General features: G+C 46.0%; 2 protein-coding genes across 3 annotated transcripts in view; one reads left to right on the forward strand and one right to left on the reverse strand.

Annotated features, from left to right (window-relative positions):
• Nucleotides 1–9478, forward strand: part of FBXO40 (F-box protein 40) — a 34906-nt gene extending 25428 nt beyond the window's left edge. Inside the window, exons 2-4 of the mRNA XM_025375884.1 lie at nt 1582–1614; nt 2469–4379; nt 8091–9478. Coding sequence (XP_025231669.1) covers nt 1612–1614; nt 2469–4379; nt 8091–8306 — 2130 coding nt within the window. The 5' untranslated portion in view covers nt 1582–1611 and the 3' untranslated portion in view covers nt 8307–9478. The remainder of the gene's footprint in view (nt 1–1581; nt 1615–2468; nt 4380–8090) is intronic.
• Nucleotides 9479–12851: 3373 nt separating this feature from the next.
• Nucleotides 12852–21878, reverse strand: part of HCLS1 (hematopoietic cell-specific Lyn substrate 1) — a 28334-nt gene continuing 19307 nt past the window's right edge. The window contains exons 7-14 of one of the 2 annotated variants that reach the window (XM_025375885.1): nt 19304–19414; nt 18592–18647; nt 17892–17961; nt 15952–16163; nt 14806–14910; nt 13777–13990; nt 13558–13629; nt 12852–13437 (exon numbers count right to left, since the gene is read on the reverse strand). In XM_025375885.1, the coding sequence (XP_025231670.1) occupies nt 13301–13437; nt 13558–13629; nt 13777–13990; nt 14806–14910; nt 15952–16163; nt 17892–17961; nt 18592–18647; nt 19304–19414 (977 nt within the window). In that variant the 3' untranslated portion in view covers nt 12852–13300. The remainder of the gene's footprint in view (nt 13438–13557; nt 13630–13776; nt 13991–14805; nt 14911–15951; nt 16164–17891; nt 17962–18591; nt 18648–19303; nt 19415–21878) is intronic. The other variant, XM_025375886.1, reaches the window with a different exon arrangement.

Consider the following 21878-nt stretch of genomic DNA (forward strand, 5'->3'; position numbering starts at 1 on the left):
TTACTCACAATGAATTGGCAAATTCTAAAGTAAAGTGTTTTTTTTTTTTTTTAGACAGAGTCTTACTCTCTTACCCAGGCTGGAGTGCAGTGGTGCCATTACAGTTCACTGCAGCCTTAACCTCTCAGGCTCAAGCGATCCTCCCATGTCAGTGTCACTCTCAAGTAGCTGGGATCATAGGCATGCACCACCATGCCACACTAATTTTTAAATTTTTTTTTTTTTTTTTTTTTTTTAGTAAAGACAGGATATTGCTATGTTTCTCGGACTGGTCTTGAACTCCTGGGCTCAAGTAATCAACCCACCTCAGCCTCTCAAAGTGCTGAGATTACAGGTGTGAGCCATTGCACCTGGCCAAATTTTAAACTTATGGATGTACTGACATTTGGATGCTAACCTCCCCTCCATCACAGACTAACCCAGTGCTGAAAGTATGTTACAAATTCTCTGGACCAGATATTGCAAACTGGCAACCTACAGATCCTATCTGGCCAGTATTCATGTTTTTCTTTGGTTCAAATAGAGTGTTGTTTTAAATTAAGTTAGTTGTTAACATTTAAAATTCAGAGTATTTTTATTTTGATATATTATGTAGTAAAATATTTTGCATTGTGATGAAATATAAAATACTACTTTACAATAGCAAACATGTATAGATCACTTCCTGTGAAACAAGCACTGTTCTAAGAGTTTCATGTATATTTAGCTCATTTACTCCTTACAGCAGCACTATGGGATAGGTACTATTATTATCCTCTCTCTACAGATGGGGAAACTGATGAACAAAGAAGTGAAGTAACTTTCCCAAAGTCTTCACAGCCACTGACTTGTAGCGCCAGGGTGTAAACCTGTGCAGTCTGCCTTCTAACCACTAAACCATATCACCACTCACAAAAGTCCACATCCCCACGGTCTCTGGAAAAACCATTCCCACATGGCATCAATTAACCAGGGCTGAGAAATTTCATTTCCCTGAAGACAGGGCATTTTCTCTTTCACTTGCCAGAGTCTCCGTTCAGTCAACTTCTGGGGCCTTTGGGGTTTTGACCCCTGCTCTAGCACAGCTGAATATACCAGGGGAAATGGCATGTTACAGATATTTCACAGACACCTACACACTGCCCCAGACCAAGTTAGATGTCAGGCTGACCTCTAAGTGGACAGGAAGCCCCAGTGGAAGAGAAGATTAGAAGGTAACGTAGGCCAGATTGTGGGTAGAAGAGTGTTTAGAATGCCAGGATAATTGTCAGCAGACAATGGAGAAAGTTATAGGAAGCAGAAGTTACACATCCCATGGTTGGTAATACGCCCTATCAGAGGGCAGTGGGGGTCGGAGGAAATAGTATGGACCAGTATGGCCTGGACTACAAAGCTGATTCCATCACTTAGCAGCTGTGTGACCTTGGACAAGTTACTTACCTTCAAGCTTCTGTTTCCTTGACTCAAAAATGGGGATAAAGACACCTCCAGGATGGTGGAAGGAATTAAATGAGACAGTGTGTGAAGTCTCTTTAGCCCCTGTTAGTATAGGTAACCTAACTGCTTTTCTTACTAATCATTTATATTCATATTTTCCCCTAGAGCTAAGAAGCAAGAAGAAATTGGGGCACCATGGTAAGCACCAGGAGCTTATTGAAGCTTCACCATTGAGAGGTCCAGGTCTTCCTTCATTTATCCTGTAGCCCAAGCAGCTAGCAGACTTGCTCTTACGGGTTGATGATGTTTATCAACTTTTTTCCAAACCAGAGATCCTGGACAGAACTTGGAAGAAACTGATGCAGAGTAAGGGGAAAACAGTTGAGAAGGATTTTTGAGCAAAGAGTTTTAGTGAACATTTAAATAAAATAGTCAAAAAGCCAGCAATAATCTAAATGGCTAGCAATTCCTTCATTCAGCAAGCACTGAATACCCACAAAGGTCCAGGGCCCATGCTAGATGCTAGGGACATAAATGCGAGCAAAACCAGAGCTGGCTGCTGTCCTTCCAGCCCGCCCTCTGGTGGTAGTTGATTAAATGATAGCACATCCATATTCCGGTATGTTACACTGCCATTATGAAGAAAGTCTGTAGAGAATAACTAATAAAACAATCTAGTTTCGTGTTCTAATAGCAACGTAAAAAGCAGGATGAAGAGTTGTATCCATAGTGTTATCTGTATGATATAAATAACCTGTAATCCACAACTCAAAAATAACAATTGTCAACAGTGTAGTCCATTATATTCAATTCTTTTTTTCCTGTTCTAAACACATCGACCACATATATACAATAAACTGTTGAAAAACTCTAAAAAGTACTTACAGTTGTTATTTCTGGATTGTGGAATTGTGATTTTCCATATATTTCAAGGTTTCTACAAAAAGCAGGCATAAACAGGAAATATGTCGATTAAAACACAGTCACAGACATGCACAGAGCATCTCCTCAGTATTCATTTGTTTTCTTTCCCCTGTCCTTGGTGTGTCCAGGGGAAAGCCCGCAGGCCTCCGCCAGGGCACCACAGGCATTGTGAGGGATGCTTCAACCGCCACTGCCACATTCCTGCGGAACCCAACGTCTCCTGCCTGGTAATAAGCTGCCACCTGCTCTGTGGTGCCACCTTCCACATGTGCAAAGAGGCAGAGCACCAGCTCCTCTGCCCTTTAGAGCAGGTTCCATGCCTCAACTCCGAATATGGCTGCCCTCTGTCCATGTCCCGCCACAAACTGGCCAAGCACCTGCAGGTGTGCCCCGCCAGCGTGGTCTGCTGCTCCATGGAGTGGAACCGCTGGCCAAATGTGGACTCTGAAACCACCCTTCATGAGAACATCATGAAAGAGACCCCCAGTGAGGAGTGTTTGGACACAGCCCTGGCCCTGCAGGACCAGAAGGTCCTCTTCAGATCCTTGAAAATGGTGGAACTTTTCCCAGAAACTAGAGAGGCTACTGAGGAGGAACCAACTATGAATGGTGAAACCGGTGTGGAGGAAATGGGAGGAGCAGTGGGTGGAGTGGATATCAGTTTGGTACCACATGGTTTGTCAGCAACTAATGGGGAGATGGCAGAGCTAAGTCAAGAAGAACGGGAGGTGCTAGCCAAAACCAAAGAAGGGATGGACCTGGCTAAGTTTGGCCAGTGGGAAAATATTTTCAGCAAAGAGCACGCAGCCTCTGCTTTAACAAATTCGTCAGCGAGCTGTGAGAGCAAGAACAAGAATGGCCCAGAGAAGGAACAGATTTCCAGTGGCAATAACATGGTAGAAGGAGAGGGCGCTCCCAAAAAGAAAGAACCACAGGAAAATCAGAAGCAGCAGGACGTTCACACAGCTGTGGAAACCACAGGGCTTGCCCCTTGGCAGGATGGTGTTCTGGAAAGACTGAAAACAGCTGTGGATGCAAAGGACTATAACATGTATCTAGTGCACAATGGGCGGATGCTGATCCACTTTGGTCAGATGCCTGCTTGTACACCCAAGGAGAGAGACTTTGTTTATGGCAAGCTTGAGGCTCAGGAAGTTAAGACTGTTTACACCTTCAAAGTTCCTGTGAGCTACTGTGGAAAGCGAGCTCGACTTGGAGATGCCATGTTGAGTTGTAAGCCGAGTGAACACAAGGCAGTGGATACTTCAGATCTGGGGATCACTGTGGAGGACCTGCCCAAATCAGATCTCATCAAGACCACCCTCCAGTGTGCTTTGGAAAGAGAACTCAAAGGCCACGTCATCTCTGAATCCAGAAGCATTGATGGACTGTTCATGGATTTTGCCACACAAACATACAACTTTGAGCCAGAACAGTTTTCCTCTGGGACAGTGCTGGCTGACCTAACCGCTGCCACCCCAGGGGGACTCCACGTGGAGCTGCACAGTGAGTGTGTCACCAGGAGACACAACAAAAGCAGTTCTGCCTTCACTTTCACTTGCAACAAATTCTTCAGGAGGGATGAGTTCCCCCTGCACTTCAAGAATGTCCACACAGACATTCAGTCATGTCTCAACGGCTGGTTCCAGCATCGATGCCCCCTCGCCTACTTGGGATGTACATTTGTTCAAAACCATTTCCGTCCCCCGGGGCAAAAGGCAAAAGTAATCTACAGCCAGGAGCTCAAGACCTTTGCCATTAAGCCGGAGGTTGCTCCAGAGCTGAGCGAACGAAGGAAGAACAACCATCTTTTGGGTCATGGAGGAAAAAGCCAGAATTCTTTAACCAGCCTGCCCCTGGAGATTTTGCAGTACATTGCTGGGTTCTTGGACAGTGTCAGCCTGGCCCAGCTCTCCCAGGTGTCTGTGCTGATGAGGAATATCTGTGCCACTTTGTTACAAGAGAGAGGGATGGTCCTTTTGCAATGGAAGAAGAAGAGGTATTCCCATGGAGGCACCTCCTGGAGAGTCCACAGAGAGGTAAGTCAACACTCATTTATTGATGGATTGATTGACTCATTCAGCAATTTTTTGTTTCATTTTTTACAAACAGGTACTCTCTCTGTTGCCCAGGCAAAAGTGCAGTGGTGCAATCATAGCTTACCACAGCCTCGAACTTCTGGGCTCAAGTGATCCTCTTGCCTTAGTCTTCCAAGTAGCTGGGACTACAGGTGTGCATCACCACATCTGACTAATTTTTAAATTGAGATGGTGTCTCACTGTGTTGTGCAGGCTGGTTTTGAACTCCTGGTCTCAAGTGATCCTCCCATTTCGACCTCCGAAAGTGCTGAAATTACAGGTGTGAGCCACTGCACCTGGCCTTAACAATTTTTTTTTCTTTTTTTTTTTTTTTGAGATGGAGTCTTGCTCTGTCGCCCAGTCTGGAGTACAGTGGCACAATCTCGGCTCACTGCAATCTCCACCTCCCAGGTTCATGCCATTCTCCTGCCTCAGCCTCCTGAGCAGCTGGGACTACAGGCACCCACCACCACGCCTGGCTAATTTTTTGTATTTTTAGTAGAGATGTGGTTTCACTGTGTTAGCCAGGATGGTCTGGAACTCCTGACCTTGTGATCCGCCCACCTCGGCCTCCCAAAGTGCTGGGATTATAGGCGTGAGCCACCATGCCCAGCCCAACAAATATTTTTAAAGGGCTTTTTTTTTTTTTTTTTTTTTTTGAGACAGAGTTTGCTCTTGTTGCCCAGGCTGGAGTGCAATGGCATGATCTTGGCTCACCACAACCTCCACGTCCCAGGTTCAAGCGATTCTCCTAGCTGGGATTACAGGCATGCACTACCATACCCTGCTAATTTTATATTTTTAGTAAAGATGGGGTTTATCCATGTTGGTCAGGCTGGTCTCAAACTCCCAACCTCAGGTGATCCACCCGCCTCAGCCTCCCAAAGTGCTGGGATTACAGGTATGAGCCACTGCACCCCGCCCTTTTTTTTTTTTTTTTTTTTTTTTTTTTTTTTTTTTTTTCCTGAGATGGAGTTTTGCTCTTTTTGCCCAGGCTGGAGTGCAATGGCACAATCTCGGCTCACCGCAACCTCTGCCTCCCGGGTTCAAGCAATTCTCCTGCCTCAGCCTCCTGAGTAGCTGGGATTACAGGCATGCACCACCACACCCGGCTAATTTTGTATTTTTAGTAGAGACAGGGTTTCTCTGTGTTGGTCAGAGTGGTCTCAAACTCCCAACCTCAGGTGATCCACCCCCATCAGCCTCCCAAAGTGCTGGGATTATAGGCGTGAGCCACTGCGCCCAGCCTTAAACAGCTTTTTATGTGCCAAGCAAGCAGGGTACTAGGCATGGGAACAGTTGCTGAGAATAAGACTGACTCAAGGAGGTCAGTTTAGTAGAAAAGACAGACCTATGAACACATAAATAGCAATCCAGAGGGTAGTGCCTGTTCATCTGTGTATGTGTGCTGAATATCTTCTGTTTGCTCACAAGACCCATTCTCCATCCTTCTCCACCCCGTCTGTCCCCCAGGAGGCTGACCTGGACAGATTGCCTCAGCTGGCTCCCTTGCCCTCCAGCTTCCAGTGGGGATAACCTAAATGGAGCATGTCAGCAGGAGATGGGAGGGAGGGAAGAATGAGGTTGAAGTATCTATTCTCCTGGTTTCCCCCCTGCATGGTTCCTCCCCTTTGTGACACTTTGAGCAGGTGCTGTCCCTCCACTGAAGGTGGCTTTATCAGGTGGCTCTCTACACAAAATTACTCACTCCGGGATCCAACGACCTTCCTTCTTCTTTTTCAGGCCCAGGGCATAACTCTTTAGGTAGCTACTCACCCTGGGTGCTGCACTGTATCTCGTAGCTTTCCTATACCCTGTTCTCGCGTCTGTAAATCATTCCTTTAAAAAAAAATTCTCTTCAAATTACCAAGTCTGAGAGTGCTGCCTGTTCCCTGCTCTGACTCTGATTGGTACAGGAGGCCAACAAATCTCCTCAGTCCCATGTCAACTCATTTTTTAAAACAGTTTTTGCCTTTGATAAGGACATTTTGAAATTCTAAATGAATTTGGCCCACTGATTTCCCCTGGTTCAAATGCTAATTTAATTGTTCAAAAAACACTCTGCTGTATAGATCAAAGAACCCTTCCCTTCAGAAATACCTTGTTCCTTTTCCCCAATAGGTCATGTTTGTTTAAGTGTATTATAACTTCTACCAGCTTGTACCATACTGAAGTGAGGCTCCTAATTCATCATATCCCAGTGCCTGTAGCATCCTTTCTCATGGTAAACATGTTGGTAATATGAACCATTAATTTATGATGCCCATTTAGGTCAATAATTCCATAATCTCACTGTCGAATTTCTTCCTAGTATGTGGTATTTCCAAATTGGCATCGGGGAGTTAGAGTTGTTTGCATCTATTTTTATTGATTATGTCTAAAACATTTTATATGTTTTCCATTATTTATTCCTGAGCAGTCTTCCTCAAAAAGTAATTACAAGACTCTCTCTCTCTCGTATACGTGCCTGAATTCAAGTGTTAAATAAACACTGACTGCCAACCTAGCACGTATTAGGAGGAACATGAATGAAGACTAACACACTGCCTTCAGAAATAGTATTGTCTAAAAACGCCTAACATCAGATGTAAATAATTTAATTTAGATACTAGAAATCCCATTATTTTTTGGCTCAAGTTTGTCCCCAGTTCAATGATGGCTGACCACTCTCAGATATTATTTGGGACAAGCTAATTTCCTTGCAGAAAGAAATAAAGAAAATTTAGTTGGGGCTAAAGGATTCTCACATTAGAATGGATTTTTAAAGTAAAAAGGGAAATAGTTCTAAGATCTCAAAGAAACCACTTTTCCTACATAGCAACAAGGACAAGAAACTGTAGGTGAAGTAGTCAGGTTGAAAGAGTATTGGGCTATGCCTACTCACATAACCAGACTTGAAAACGGTGACTTTGCCATTACATCCCAGGTGGAAAGACCAGAGGATATTTCAGAACTCATAGAATTTTCCTATGGGGTTCCCATTCTAGTGAGACTCTTATGAGTTAGAATACTTTAATTTCGAGCAATAGAAAATCAACCTAAAGTGGCATAAACAATAAAGGGAGTTTATTGGCTTGTGTAACTAAAAAGTCTAACGGTAATGGCTTCAGGTAAGGCTTGATCTAACAGCTCAAAAAATGTCCCCAAATGACATCTCTTCTTTCTGTTTTTTACCTCTACTTCCTCAATAATGGCTACATTGTAAGATAGTTCTCACTTGGTGGTCCCTGGTGATTGCCGGCAGCTCCTAGGACTTCAGCTTCGCAGTTCAAGTACAGAAAGAAAAAGAGAATCTGCTTTTTGGTATCTCCAACAAAAGTTCTGGAATAAGAATTGCACTGATTTGGTACTAATTGTCCTGATTTGAACTGTGCATCTACTCTAAAATTAATCACTTGCTGGTGGAGGAGCAAGGGAGAGTGTGTGTCAATATGCTGATTGGTGTTAGTGATTCTCACAACTACAGGGCTGGTTGGGAAGATTATTGGTTGGCAGGGGGAATTAGGAGTTGGATGCTGGAGAAGGGGCTACCAAACGTCTTCAGGAGCCACTAAACACTCTGGAGTCTAAGAATATGAAGAACAGAAGGATATTTCCTTATAGTGCCCAAATAAAGCCAGCCAGAGGGTAACACCCCTATATTCACCTTTGAACTTCTATCTTTTTCAACAGATCTGGCAGTTCAGCAGCCTCTTCTCCAAAATCAAGAGCTGGGAGTTTAATGAAGTCACCTCCATGTCCGAGCACCTGAAGTCCTGTCCTTTCAACATCGTAGAGCACAAAACTGACCCGATTCTTTTGACCAGCATGTGTCAGCCCCGTGAGCAGGCCCGAGAGAGCTTAGTCTCCACCTTTAGAGTCAGACCACGAGGAAGATACGTCTCCTAAAAATGCAGATGCCACCCGATGCACCCTTCTTGGATTTCTTCTCGGAGTTCCTGAAGTAGGACAGAGTGTGGTTTTGAGGATTCCCTTCTGTAAACTGCCTATTTGCTTATCAGGGTGTATTGGAACATGCAATGTCCTTCAAAACCTCAACACAAGGCCAAAGAATTTCCTAAGCCATGTCTTGTACCATAGTGACATATTAGTGACTTATTTCCTTTTTTCTTTTCTTTTCTTTTTTCTTTCTTTCTAAAATAGATTGGTCTGAGAAGAAAATAAGTAATTTGAGGCCATTTGGAAGATGGACCCAATTTCTTAAGCGATGAGAGAGCATGAAATTCCATAATCAGTACAGGCCTGTGCTTTTATGGGCTTTTTAGTTTACAGAGCACTTTCAAATTTATGGGACAGGAAATGCAGAATGGGACTAAGGTACAAAGAGTTACTCCCCAGGGAATGCAGGGTGAAGGGAACAAAGCTGGAGGCTCTGGAGCTGGGTCTGTTTTGATGGTCAAGTCCAGGGCTCGTTTTGGCCATTCTACTGCCTCTAAGCCAGGGTAGTTCTAACACAGCCTGACATAGGAGAGCCCCTGACTGAGCATGGCAGCCTTGAAGATACCACAGGCCAAAACATGAGGGGCAGAAATGGGGTCACAGAGTCTGTTGTTAGAATCTTGGCAACATACAGCAGGAAAGCCTTGAGAAATGGGGAGTCCAAAGGAGACACCGTATTTATGGAGAACATTAGGACAAAAAGCCACAAGCCTACTTTGTAACATTTTAATAACTTAAGGGTCAAGATGTTTTTTCCTCAGAAAATTATGTTCTGAGTTAGGCAGAACATAGGCATGGCCCTGGGCCACCCTGTGCTATCTGAAATGACCTCAATACACTAATGCCAACCTCAGCGTCATGCCAGAATGCACAGGGTAGCCCAGGGAGACCACACCTTTGGCAAAGTCCAGACAAGGCCCACTGCAGTTCCTATGGCACCAGTCACCAGCTCCTAGACACCACTTGGGTACCCCATTGGGGTCTTGGAGAGGAAGACATGTGAACCTAATGGCTCCCTGAAATTGCTCCTACCCATCCATATTGCTGGTCATGCATTCAGTCTGACAAAAATGGATGATACTGCTATTTTTGGTAACAAACAGTGAATATTCATAAGAACAAAAGTAAAAGGAAAAAAGACACAGTAGAAACTAGCATCCCCTAAAGCAGGGCTTCTTAAGAGACTTGGAATATTGACATTTTTAAATGGATAATTTTTTTTTTTTTTTTGGGTGGGGAGGGGATGGAGTTTCACTCTTGTTGCCCAGGTTGGAGCGCAATGACAACGATCTCGGCTCACTGCAACCTCCGCCTCCTGGGTTCAAGCGATTCTCCTGCCTCAGCCTCCTGAGTAGCTGGGATTACACGCCTGGCTAATTTTGTATTTTTAGTAGAGACGGGGTTTCTCCATGTTGGTCAGGCTGGTCTTGAACTCCCGACCTCAGGTGACCTGCCCGCCTTGGCCTCCCAAAGTGCTGGGATTATAGGTGTGAGCCACTGTGCCCAGTCTGAATTGGATAATTATTTGTTGCAAGGGACTGTTCTGTGTGCTACAAGATACTTGGTAGCATCCTTGGCCTATCCATTAAATGCCAGTAGCACCCCCACAGTGGCAACAACCAAAAATGTCACCAGACATTGCTAAAGGTCGGGGAGCAAAATGGCTCCCGGTTGAAAATCCCTAAAGGATGTCATACTAGTGACAACAAGTTAGGATATGCTTATTTTTTGGTGCAGCAAAATCTTATCTCACATAGTCATCCACAATAGTTATGATTTAATACAGCTCTTTATTTATGAAATAGGTTTTAGACACGTGGTGATTTTAAGTTGGGAACCGGATGGAAATGATTTGTTTGGTATGCCTTCATGTCCTTCAGCCACATGCAGGAGTGTATCCTTTCAGCTCTCTTTGGTTATACCTGAAGCCAGGAGTGTTGAGTTATTAGCCTTGTGTTTATATTCCTCTCACTGTAATTGGTATCATTTTCCCAGCAGTCCTAGCAGTCCTCAAGCAAGTGGGAAATAGGAAAAGAAAAGGACAGGGATTGTACAGAAGCAGATGATAAAAAATTTAGCCAACAAAAGAAAGAGTCTAGTCAATCTGGGTGCTTGTTATTGCCTGGGTTCTCTCTAAACATGGTTCAGAGCTGGTGTAGATGAAGTAGGTGAAACCTCTGAAAAGAGTGGAGAAGGCAGTAGAGCAAGCCCCAGACCAGAAATACGCTCATCTTTTCATTGTCATGTGCCACTTGGTACTATTTGGTAATGTCACTCTATTTTTCCTGATTCCATCCTTTGGTTTATATTTCATATTTGTATATAAGGCACCATTTTCTAAAAATATGACTAGGGTGTGACCTAAGGTTTTATTCTGTGAAGATGAGTAACTGGAAAGAAGCTAACACTACAGTGGGAAGAAAGGAAGAGAGTTGTCCAGGTGGTAGTTCCACATGTTTTGAATCTAGTCCTTCCTACATGGAGGAAAAAAGCTCCTAAATTCCACTCTGGGTTTGTGATTTTAATAGAAACAGAAAGGGAAACTACAGACCCATGGAGATGAAATTCAGGGGCTATGGACGGATAGAGGAGAAAGGTGCTACTTAGAGAATGGAGGAGAAAGGTGCTACTTAGAGAATAGAGGAGAAAGGTGCTACTTGGAGAAAGGAAGAGGGCAGAGGGCTTTCCCTTCCCAAACTGGGTGGGAGGGGGCAGCCTCAAGAGAGTGGCACTGCCCACAACTGCTTGTGGGTTGTACACTTCAAACTGCACTCTTCCCCTCCAGTTGCTGCCTTCAGAGCCGTGTTGAAGCACGAGCTTCAATAAGACAAGCACACTTCATAGTGAGAGGGCAGTGGCACCAAAGCCTTTCAGAGCAACTATGGATTAGACAGAAATGATTTGTGAGAGGAAGCTGGAGTGAACGGCATGAATGGCAAGTGTTATCTGACAGAGGCAAGACAGCTAGATGTGGCTTTAGATTTAGAAACAGCTGAGGGGAGCAAAGAGGGACTGTGTACACAGGGAGGGGACATATCTACAGGCAGAGCCCTTGGTGAGTATCATCACCAAGAAAGGCAAGTCCAGAGTAGAGATCAGCTGAACATGGAGGATGGGTCTGTAGAACTGGGCCAGAGAGGACCTTGCTGCCTTAGTAGCATAAGGGTCTGAAAAAGAAGTTTCTGTCTCACAACAAAGGAAAAAGTGAAAAGCAAGGTGGAACTTGAAGATGTGTCACGAAAATCACTATAAAAATCTGATTTATGTGTGATATCAAATCAAACTGAAGTGAAGAATGAGACTGAGTATATCTGTGGTGACTGACCTCTGTATACTAGAAATCTCAATGTCTCTAGAAGAGGAAATAAAAGCTGCTTTGCACTCTGAAAGGCTAATTGGGTGAATCTTATGAGTTAAGTCTAGAGACAGATGTGTGATTCACAGGCATAGAAGTTGTCGCTGAAACCAAGTGTGTATCATGAACAAAGACCAGAGCACAAGCCAAGCTTGTCCAACCTGCCTTATTGTGTTGTTGTTCTGTTTTGTTTTGTTTTATGTTTTTAGCAGCCTGAAGCCATGGTTTTTAGTTTCTGTCTCTACTGATAAGCGGAAAAGAGGAATGAGAAAGGGGCTTTACTGGCCCAACCAGAAACAGAAACTATGAACCCATGACTGAATTCTCTCCCTTGGACACCCTGCTGGGCAGCTCACCAACTCTATGAAGCCCTGGAGCAACTAACTATGGGTCTTAGCAACTCATTCTAGCTCCTCCTTGATTCCAATGCCTTCTCCATCTTTTCTTTTTCTTTCTTTCTTTCTTTTTTTTTTTTTTTTTTTGAGACAAGGTCTCACTCTGTCACCCAAGCTGGAGTGCAGTGGTGCGATCACAGCTCACTGAAGCCTTGACTTTGACTTCCCAGGCTCAGGTGATTCTCCCACCTCAGACTACTGAGTACTGGGACTATAGGCCCACACCACCATGCCCAGCCATTGCTCAGGCTGATCTGTTTTGGACTGGGTTTAAAATGCCTAAGGAGGCCAGGTGCAGTGGTTTATGCCTGTAATTCCAGCACTTTGGAGGCTAAGCGGGGGGACGATCACCTGAGGTCAGGAGTTCGAGACCAGCCTGGCCAACATGGGGAAATCCCATCTCTATTAAAAATTCAAAAATTAGCTGGGTGTGGTGGCACACACCTGCAGTCACAGCTACTTGGGAGGCTGAGGCAGGAGAATCTCTTGAACCCGGGAAGTGGAGGTTGCAGTAAGCTTAGATCATGCTGCGGCACCCCAGCCTGGGTAACAGAGCAAGACTCCTTCTCAAAAAAAAAAAAAAAAAGTTCAACCTAAGGAAAAGGCCTAGCCTTTGACATCTAGGGTGCAGGAGAATTGGCAGTGGTAAGAGAAAGTCTCCTGGATATGTCTGCAAGAGGAAAGGTTGGAGCCTTAAGATTTGGGGCCATGAGGGCCACACAAAAAGTATTATTTACCTCAGCATACAGGTGAACCATAGTCTCACTTTATTTCGAATTTTAGGACTGAACAGAAAGAAGGTTCAGAGATATTTCTTCAGGGAAGGAAAGTGGGCAAATAGCACAACCAGGCAAACCACACAATCTAGACGTACTTTTCCGGGTAAACAAACCAGGAAGCCCAGAGCTCATAGAGGACTAGAGCAGAGCTTGGGGTGGTAGAGAGGTGTTCATGGGGAAGGAGGCAAGACCACAAGAGAAATGTCCACGAGCTCATCCAGGGTAGAGAGGACTCTTGGGGAAGGGGACCTCCTTCCCCATGCTATCTCTGCCCCAAGCCCTTAATGAAGCGGGAGAGGGAAGTCTGTCCAGAATCTCATCTGGTTAGACATCTGCAAAAGGAATAGGGAGGGGGTGGAGGCAGAGCCACTTTGGACATGGGAAATCACAGTTGCAGTGGACAGTGAGCTCCAGTCACTCCAGAAGCTTGACATAATTTGCAGGGAAGAGTCCAAAGTGGCCATGGCAACGTCCCCGCCACCAGCCCTCGTCCACCATCTCAATGTCAGTGATTACGTCGTCCGGATCAAAGGAAAGCTCATCACTTCCCTCTGAGGAGAAAGTTGAGGGGATATTAGAATGGTCAGACATGAATGTCTCTTCTCCCACGTCCCCTTGTCTTATATCAGGGGCCTGCAGGTACCAGGCTCCTCAGGCCACTCCCAACCTACCTCCTTGGTAATCATATAGGGCCACAGCTGAGATCCCCAGAGTCCCAGCTCCAACCGGGCAGCCTGATGATCCTGCATAATGAGAAACACAAACATGGTCTCATCAACATGAAGAAGGCAAACAGAGAAAGATCCTACTGGGGCAATGGAGAAATTCTTCTTCCTCTTACCCTCCCCTGGACATGACCAAATTCTCCTGCTTCTTCTCCCATCACTCACCAGCCGGAGCAGAAGAAAAAGAAGAACCTTCAGGCTCGAGCACTTCCTCATAGTCCCCCTCTGGTTCATCCTCCTGCTCATGCCTGTCCATCTCCTCCACATCCTCATAGTCATTCTCGGGCTCGGGCTCAGGCTCTGCTTCATATACCGGCTCTTCTTCCACCTGGAGGCCTCCCAGAGTCCTAGGGGGCAGAGCTGGGGGCTCCTCGTTGTCCTGAGAAGAGACAGTGTGGAGCAGTGTGACTTCCACTCTCCAGGAGGACTCAGTGGAGGAGTAAGACCCCTGCCCTTCACCACCCTGCCTCTTCTCCCCTCCACCCTTGCCTCCATCTAACAGACTGTCCTGGGGAACATAGCCTTTCATCCATCTTCATTCCTCAACCTCCTCCCACACCCACCCACCCAAAACACATTCCAGAGACAATGGGAAGAGAATGTAAAAGGTGTGAGGGGAGGGAAGTAGAAAGCGAGTCAGATTCTTTGGGAGGCCAAGAAAACATTGAAGCAAAAGCACATTGTTGAGCTACCACAGCTAGGATAACCAGCTGTCCTAATTTGCCTAGGACTGAGGAGTTTCCCAGAAGGCAGGGTAGGGTCTTCAGTGCTGACACCAGAACAGTGCAAGGAAAACAAGGATGGTTGGCCACTCTGCACAGCCCACCTTCCTAAGACCGGAGGAGATGGGGTGAGGGCAGAGAATCTTTTTTTTTTCTTTTTTTTGAGATGGAGTCTCGCTCTGTCGCCCAGGCTGGAGTGCAGTGGCGCGATCTCGGCTCACTGCAAGCTCCACTCCCGGGTTCACGCCATTCTCCTGCCTCAGCCTCCTGTGTAGCTGGGACTACAGGTGCCCACCACCACGCCTGGCTAGTTTTTTGTATTTTTTAGTAGAGACGGGGTTTCACCATGTTAGCAAGGATGGTCTCGATCTCCTGACCTCGTGATCTGCCCGTCTCAGCCTCCCAAAGTGCTAAGATTGCAGGTGTGAGCCACCGCACCCGGCCAGCAGAGAATCTTTGAAGGTTTGCTTACCTCCAGGAGAGTCTGCCTAACGGGCAGCAATGGCACTGGGTGTTCCCTGCTGGTTCTCACAGGCTCAGGCTCTGATGATGGAGGAGTCCCAGCTGGAGGCCAGGCCTGTGGAGAATGAAGCATCTCTCAAGTAAGCAAGCCTCCATCTTCACTCTTTTTTTTGTTTTGTTTTGAGACAGACTCTCGCTCTGTAGCCCAGGCTGGAGTGCAGTGGCGCGATAGCTCCTTGCAACCTCCGCATCCTGGGTTCAGGCGATTTTCCTGCCTCAGCCTCCTGAGTAGCTGGGAGTACAGGCATGGGCCACCATGCCTGGTTAGTTTTTGTATTTTTGGTAGAGACAGGGTTTCATTATGTTGGTCAGGCTGGTCTTGAACTCCTGATCTCCTGACCTCGTGATCCGGCCACCTTGGCCTCCCAAAGTGCTGGGATTACAGGCGTGAGCCACCACGCTTGGCCCATCTTCATTCTTTTTTTTTTATTTTATATATTTTTTGAGACAGGGTCTCACTCTGCTGCCCTGGCTGGAGCATAGTGGTGAGATCATAGCTTACTGTAGCCTCAAACTCCTGGGCTCAAACGATCCTCCTCTCCAAGTCTCCCAAGTAGCTGGGACTATAGGCACGCACCACAATGCCCAGGTAATTAAAAAAATTTTTTTTATAGAGACAGGGTCTTACTATGTTGCCCAGGTTGGTCTAGAACTCCTGGCTTCAGGTGGTCCTCTTAACTTGGCCTCCCCAAGTGCTAGGATTACAGGCATAAGCCACCACACCATGCATGTCTTCACTGCTACATTTACCAGGAACACCCTCTCCTGCTCTCTGCCAATTCAAATGGAACTCATCCCTCAAGATGAGCTCCAACCTGAAGTGACGGCCCCTTCCTCATAGTTCCTACAGCAATAATTGGCTGTGCTGGCTGGTGACTTGCTTTCTGTTGTACTATGTAAATCTTGAGGGTTTTTTCTGACATTCTGATAGGAGGTCCAATTACAGTCAGACTGAAGTCTTCTAAAGACAGAGACAACAGACCCTGCCTAACCCAGGGGAGGCCTTTGCCTTATTTTCTGCCAATGGTTTGGACCCCTTAGGCTCCTGTCTGGGCAAGAGATCCTGGATGTGGATCCCAGCGGGCCAGGCACTCACCTCTGAGGAGATTTTCTTGGGCAGTGGGGCCGGTACTGTGGGCTCTTCCATAGCTATCACTGGCTGTGGAGCCTCAGGGCTCATCTTTGTCACAGCCTTTCGCTCCTGTTGCCTCCTGGCCACCTGCTGTGCCTTCTCCTCTTCCTCTCGCTTCCTCTTCTCCTCAGCCATGGACTCAAATTTCGCCTTCAGCCCACGAGCACCACTAGAAGCTGCAGACACAGGCAAGAAGAATTAGGGTTGTCTTGGATTGGAGGGTGAGGAAGGGCATGGCACTTGAAGGAAGAAGGGGAATCAGTTAAATATCCAGGAGGAGGGATTTGTGGGACAGGAAGGTAAAGAGGTATTGACAGAGGAACAAGGGGATTATAGAAGGATGGCATAGCCCTGAAGCCTGGATTTTTTTTTTTTGAGACGGCGTTTCACTTTTGTTGCACAGGCTGGAGTGCAATGGAGCGATCTCGGCTCACTGCAATTTCCGCCTCCCAGAAATCAGGCGATTCTCCTGCCTCAGCCTTCCTAAGTAACTGGGATTACAGGCATGCGCCACCATGCCGGCTAATTTTGTATTTTTAGTAGAGACAGGGTTTCTCCATGTTGGCCAGGCTGGCCTCCAACGTTAGACCTCAGATGAGCCACCCGCCTCGGCCTCCCAAAGTGCTGGGATTACAGGTTTGAGCCACTGCGCCCGGGGAAGCCTGGATTTTTATAAAGCCAGGCTATGTGACCTCGTGTCTTTTTGTTTTGTTTTGTCTTGTTTTGAGACAGGGTCTCAGCCCAGGCTGGAGTGCAGTGGTGCAGTCATGGCATACTGCAGCCTCAGCCTCCCAGGCTCAAGCAATCCTCCTACCTCAGCCTCTGGAGTAGTTGGAACCACAGGTGTGCACCCCCACACCCGGCTAATTTTTGTATTTTTTGTAGAGAGGGGATCTTGCTGTGTTGCCCAGCCTCATCTTGAACTCCTGGGCTCAAGTGATTCTCCTACTTCAGCCTCCCAAAGTGCTGGGATTGCAGGTGTAAGCCACCATGCCCAGCCCACCTGTGTCCTTTCTAAATTGTAAACTTTGGGCTTCCAACCAGCATCCTCCCCTGTCCATATTCCATAAATCTGTATGCCTTCTTCAAGCCACCACTCATCCTCAACCCCATCCGAAGCTCCTATCCCTATGTGTCCTTCCCAAGTGGTTCCCCACCAATGTTCCCACGCCACCCCACCCCCGCTCCATGCCACATTTTGTTCTCTGCCTCCAGTTCCTTCCCCGACGTCACTCTTTCTATCCACTTGACTTGGTTCTTTCTCTCTCTCTCTCTCTTTCTTTTCTTTCTCTCTCTCTTTCTTTCTTTCTTTCTTTCTTTCTTTCTTTCTTTCTTTCTTTCTTTCTTTCTTTCTTTCTTTCTCTCTCTCTCTCTCTCTCTCTCTCTCTCCCTCCCTCCCTCCTTCCTTCCTTCCTTCCTTCCTTCATCTGTCTCTCTCTTTCTTTCTTTCCTTCTTTCTTTCTTTTTATAGAGTCTCACTCTGTCACCCAGGTTGGAGTTCAGTGGCATGATCTCAGCTCACTCCAATTTCCACCTCCTAGGTTCAAGCAATTCTCCTGCCTCAGCCTCCCAAGTAGCTGGGATTACAGGCATGCACCACCATGCCTGGCTAATTTTTGTATTTTTTATAAAGATGGGGCTTCCCCAGGTGGTCCAAGCTATTCTTAAACTCCTGAGCTCAAGCAATCCTCCCATCTTAGCCTCCCGAAGTGCTGGGATTACAGGCGTGAGCCCCACCTTACCTGATTTTTCTAGGAGAGACAGAATCTGGGAACATGCGGATAGGGATCAGGTCTACCTCAGCTAACCTAGGTAGTTAAAGGTATGGAGGATATAGGCTGGGGAAGAAAAAGAATGAGGGAGAAGGAAGTGAGGTGCATGGAGAATGAATCACTAAGCCTCACCGGCTTCTATGGGCGTCGTCTTCTTATAAGCTGTGGTTGGGGCCTCCATTTCATTGAAGCCGACAGCGCTCTGCAGGCAGGAGAACAGCACGTGTGTTGCGGGAGAGAGGCAGGGGTATTGGTGACCTGGAGGTGGTATTGGGGGTTGGGGACCACTATAGGAGGTATCCCTAACCATTGGATGCTCAACAGCTGGACAGCATGTTCCAATGTTGTTTTGTGGTAGAGAGGGGGTAAAGAAGTTCTTAACTGTTGGGTTCAGCTCCCCCTTTCGAAAGCTCAGTGACCTTAGAATCTCACGTCTCCAAGCCCAGTTGCCTAAAATGTAGCAGGGCCCGTGGCCAATGCATGAGGAGGAACTACTATAGGGAGGACCGTGGCATGGGGTGGGAAGAGACTTAAGATTGGGTTAAGCAATACGAAGAAATAAGTACAATTTCCAGTCCAACGCCACCTTTCCCTGTGGTTTATCTGTGTCTCTGTATGCCTCTCCCACTGTCCTCAGTCAAAGCTCAGGCTTTGGAAGACATACCCCTTAGACGCTGAGGGCAGTCAGTGGGGAGTGCAGGACAGCAGCAGGACAGGCTCTGTGTGCCCAGCACCACCATTCCCTCCCTCTCCCAGCCTTCTTCACACTCTTCTCTGCTCACTTTCCTAAACTTAGAGAACTTCTTAAGACATTGGTGTTCTGGTGCTTTACCTTATCCACTCGGTCCTTCTGGATTCCATACTGGCCACCAAAGCCCTTGGCATAATCTGCAGGACAGAAAGTTCTGAGTTATGGGAGATCAAAATGCCGGGAATGGGTAATAAGAAGAATCAGTGGGAAGAAAAATAGGAATGTGGAAAACAGACATAGGAGGAAATGTGAGAATCAGAGGATAGAGGGAGGCATGGATGAAAAGAGAAAGAAACAGATGGGGAAAAATCTGGGAGAGAATGGAGAAGAGAATGATGGAAATAGGGAAACATGGAAAGCGGAAAGCAACAGATAAGGAAAAATGTAAAAGAAATAGGAAAAAAATACAGAGGGCACTCCAGTCATCCCTATGGGTTCCAGGGAAGCAGTAAACCTCTTTATCCTCTGTGAGGACAGCAGAGAGCCCTGTAAGACTCATGGCAAACCATCCTCTGACCATCACCTAGCCTGTCTGTCCTCATTCCTTCCTCAATGCTCCCTTCTCTCTCACCTCCCTCCTAGGCCCTGCTCTTAATCCTGCTGTTTTCCTCTCCACCTCTCCTCTCTTCCCTCACTACCACCATCCATCCCCTACATGTGCTTACTGCCTGTGCACCCCCTGCTCTGCACATCTGCCCCCTCTGTATTCTGGGGCCCCTGGGTGAGCTTCCAGAAAGGAAGGAAGGAGAGCCCTGTGCTATCTGTGACTTTCCCCCTTCCAACCCCAACTCACCTCGCTGGGACTCGTGTTTCTCCGTCTCTCCCTTGTAGTCATATCCCAGAGCTGCTTTGTCCCGTTTATCCTTCTCCACCCCATACCGGCCACCAAAGCCACGAGAGTAATCTGTGGTCAAAGGAGCAGTCATGAGAGCCCACCCTTAGGCTCCAGCACACAGGGAAGCGCTGGAGAAGAGAGGTCAGCAGGAATGCATGCAGAGTGTTAGGGGCCTGGGGAAAGAGCAAGGCTTGAATATAGGGGAATTAAAGAGAAACCGTGACTTAAGTAGTCTTTGAATTGAATATTGCTTACTTTTTCCCTCTCTTCTCTCATTTCCATGCCAAGATGAGAAGAACATTCCCATTTTCTCCCTTCTTCTTCAAGAAGGGGCAAGTATAGAGAGTGAGGAGATTGCAGAAAAAAAAAGGCAGATACATGAAATGTATGCCTTTCCCCTACTCCCATATAAGCACATAGAAATGTCAGATAAAACATAACACTTTTGTTTTAAAGAGAGAAGCTCAGGCTGGGCACGGTGCTCATGCCTGTAATCCCAGCACTTTAGGGGCCAAGGCAGGCGGATCACCTGAGATCAGAAGTTTGAGACCAGCCTGGCCAAAATGGGGAAACCCTGTCTCTACTAAAAAATACAAAAATTATCCAGGCATGGTGATGTGTGCCTGTAGTCCCAGCTACTCGGGAGGCTGAGGCAGGAGAGAATCACTTGAACCCAGGAGGTGGAGGTTGCAGTGAACCGAGATTGCACCATTGCACTCCAGCCTAGGTGACAGAGCGAGACTCCATCTCAAAAAAATAAAAATAAAAAGTGAAGCTCAGAAGAAAGGAAGGAAAAAATTCTGGCTCCAGAAACCAGAAACGAAGAGATGAATCAAAGCTGTATGTGTGAGGGTAATTATGAACTGACACCACAGAAAACCCAAGGGCATTTTGGGGGGATTTTTTTGTTTGATTTTAGAGGCAGGCTCTTGCTCTTTTGCCCAGGCTAGAGTGCAGGGTACAATCATGGCTCACTGTAACCTTGAACTCCTGGGGTCAAGCAATCCTCCTGAGTCCCTGGGACCACAGGCACATGTCACCATGCGTCGCTAATTTAAAAAAAGTCTGTAGTGATGGGATCTCACTATGTTGCCCAGTCTAGCCTTAAACTCCTGGGCTCAAAGGACCCACCCCACTCAGCCTCCCAAAGTGCTGTGATTCCGTGTGTGAACTACCACACCTGTCAGATTTTAAATTCCAAATGTAATGAACAGGGATTAGGATCGAGGCTCTGCGATTCTAATTTCCATATAAGAATGGGGGAAGAGGGAAGAAAGCCAGAAACGAAGCTCTGTCCACTCCTGTAAGAGAGTGCTAGAAAAATTCTACTCATTTACCCAGGAAAATCATGAGGGGGGCTTGTAGCCTGTACAACATTTGATAAGGGGAAAATTTGCTTCTTAAGACATGGAAACTCTAAGCCTACATCTGAGTGTAGAGTGCAAATACACAATTTTTTTTTTTTTTTTTTTTTACTACTTATGTGATGCAGGAATTCTAAGCTGAGAAATTAACTAAATACTGATCCAGGAAAATATATATTGTTGAAAGAGTAAGCATAAGAAAGATGGCATGAATATGAGACAAAGTTATCTCAAGACAAAATGCATTCTAAGAGACAAGAGAGACATGCTACAATGATAAAAGAACAACACCTTTCATCGGGAATATGTATGCTGGCATAAACCTATTCACAGAACCAAAATTCATGAAGCTCTCAAATAAAAGAAAAATGTAAAAAGCCAGGTGTGGTGAATGCCTGTAGTCCTAGCCTCTCAGAAGGCTGAGGCAGGAGGATGGCTTGAGCTCACGAGTTTGAGACCAGCCTGAGAAACATAGCAAGACTCCAACACACACACACACACACACACACACACACACACACAAATAATGCAAAAGCTGACAGAAGTAGAAAGAGAAACAGACAAACCTGTAATAGTAGTTGAAATTTTTAACACCAGTCTTCCATTAATTGATAGATATTTTAGGCAAAAAGGAATCAGTAAAATTATAGAAGATACAGACATTATCAATTAATAAGACCTAATTGACTCTTATACAACACTATACCCCAAAATACAGAATATACTTTTTTTCATGCATATAGAACAGAACATTGACCACATAGACCATGTGCCGGTCCATAAGTCTCTAAGACAGTAAGTCTCAGTACATTTCAAAAGACTGAAATATTAGATATCATATTCTGATCACAATAGAATTAAAGTAAAAGTCAATACCAATAAAATCATCTAGAAAATTTCCCTGATACTTAGAAAATTAGTAACAACTTTTAAATAATACATGTGTCAAAGAAGAAATTACAAGGGAAATAAGAAAATATTTTTAACTGAATTTTTTTGTTTTTGCTTTTGTTTTTGTTTTTGAGACAGGGTCTCACTCTGTTACCCAGGCTGAAGTGTAGTGGCACAATCATGGCTCGCTGCAGCCTCAACCTCCTGGGCTCAAGCGATCCTCCCACATTAGCCCCCTGAATAGCTGGGACCACAGGTTTGTGATGAATGAAAATTAC

This window comes from Theropithecus gelada, chromosome 2 (genome assembly GCF_003255815.1).
Source record: "Theropithecus gelada isolate Dixy chromosome 2, Tgel_1.0, whole genome shotgun sequence".
NCBI classification, from domain to species: Eukaryota; Metazoa; Chordata; class Mammalia; order Primates; family Cercopithecidae; genus Theropithecus; species Theropithecus gelada.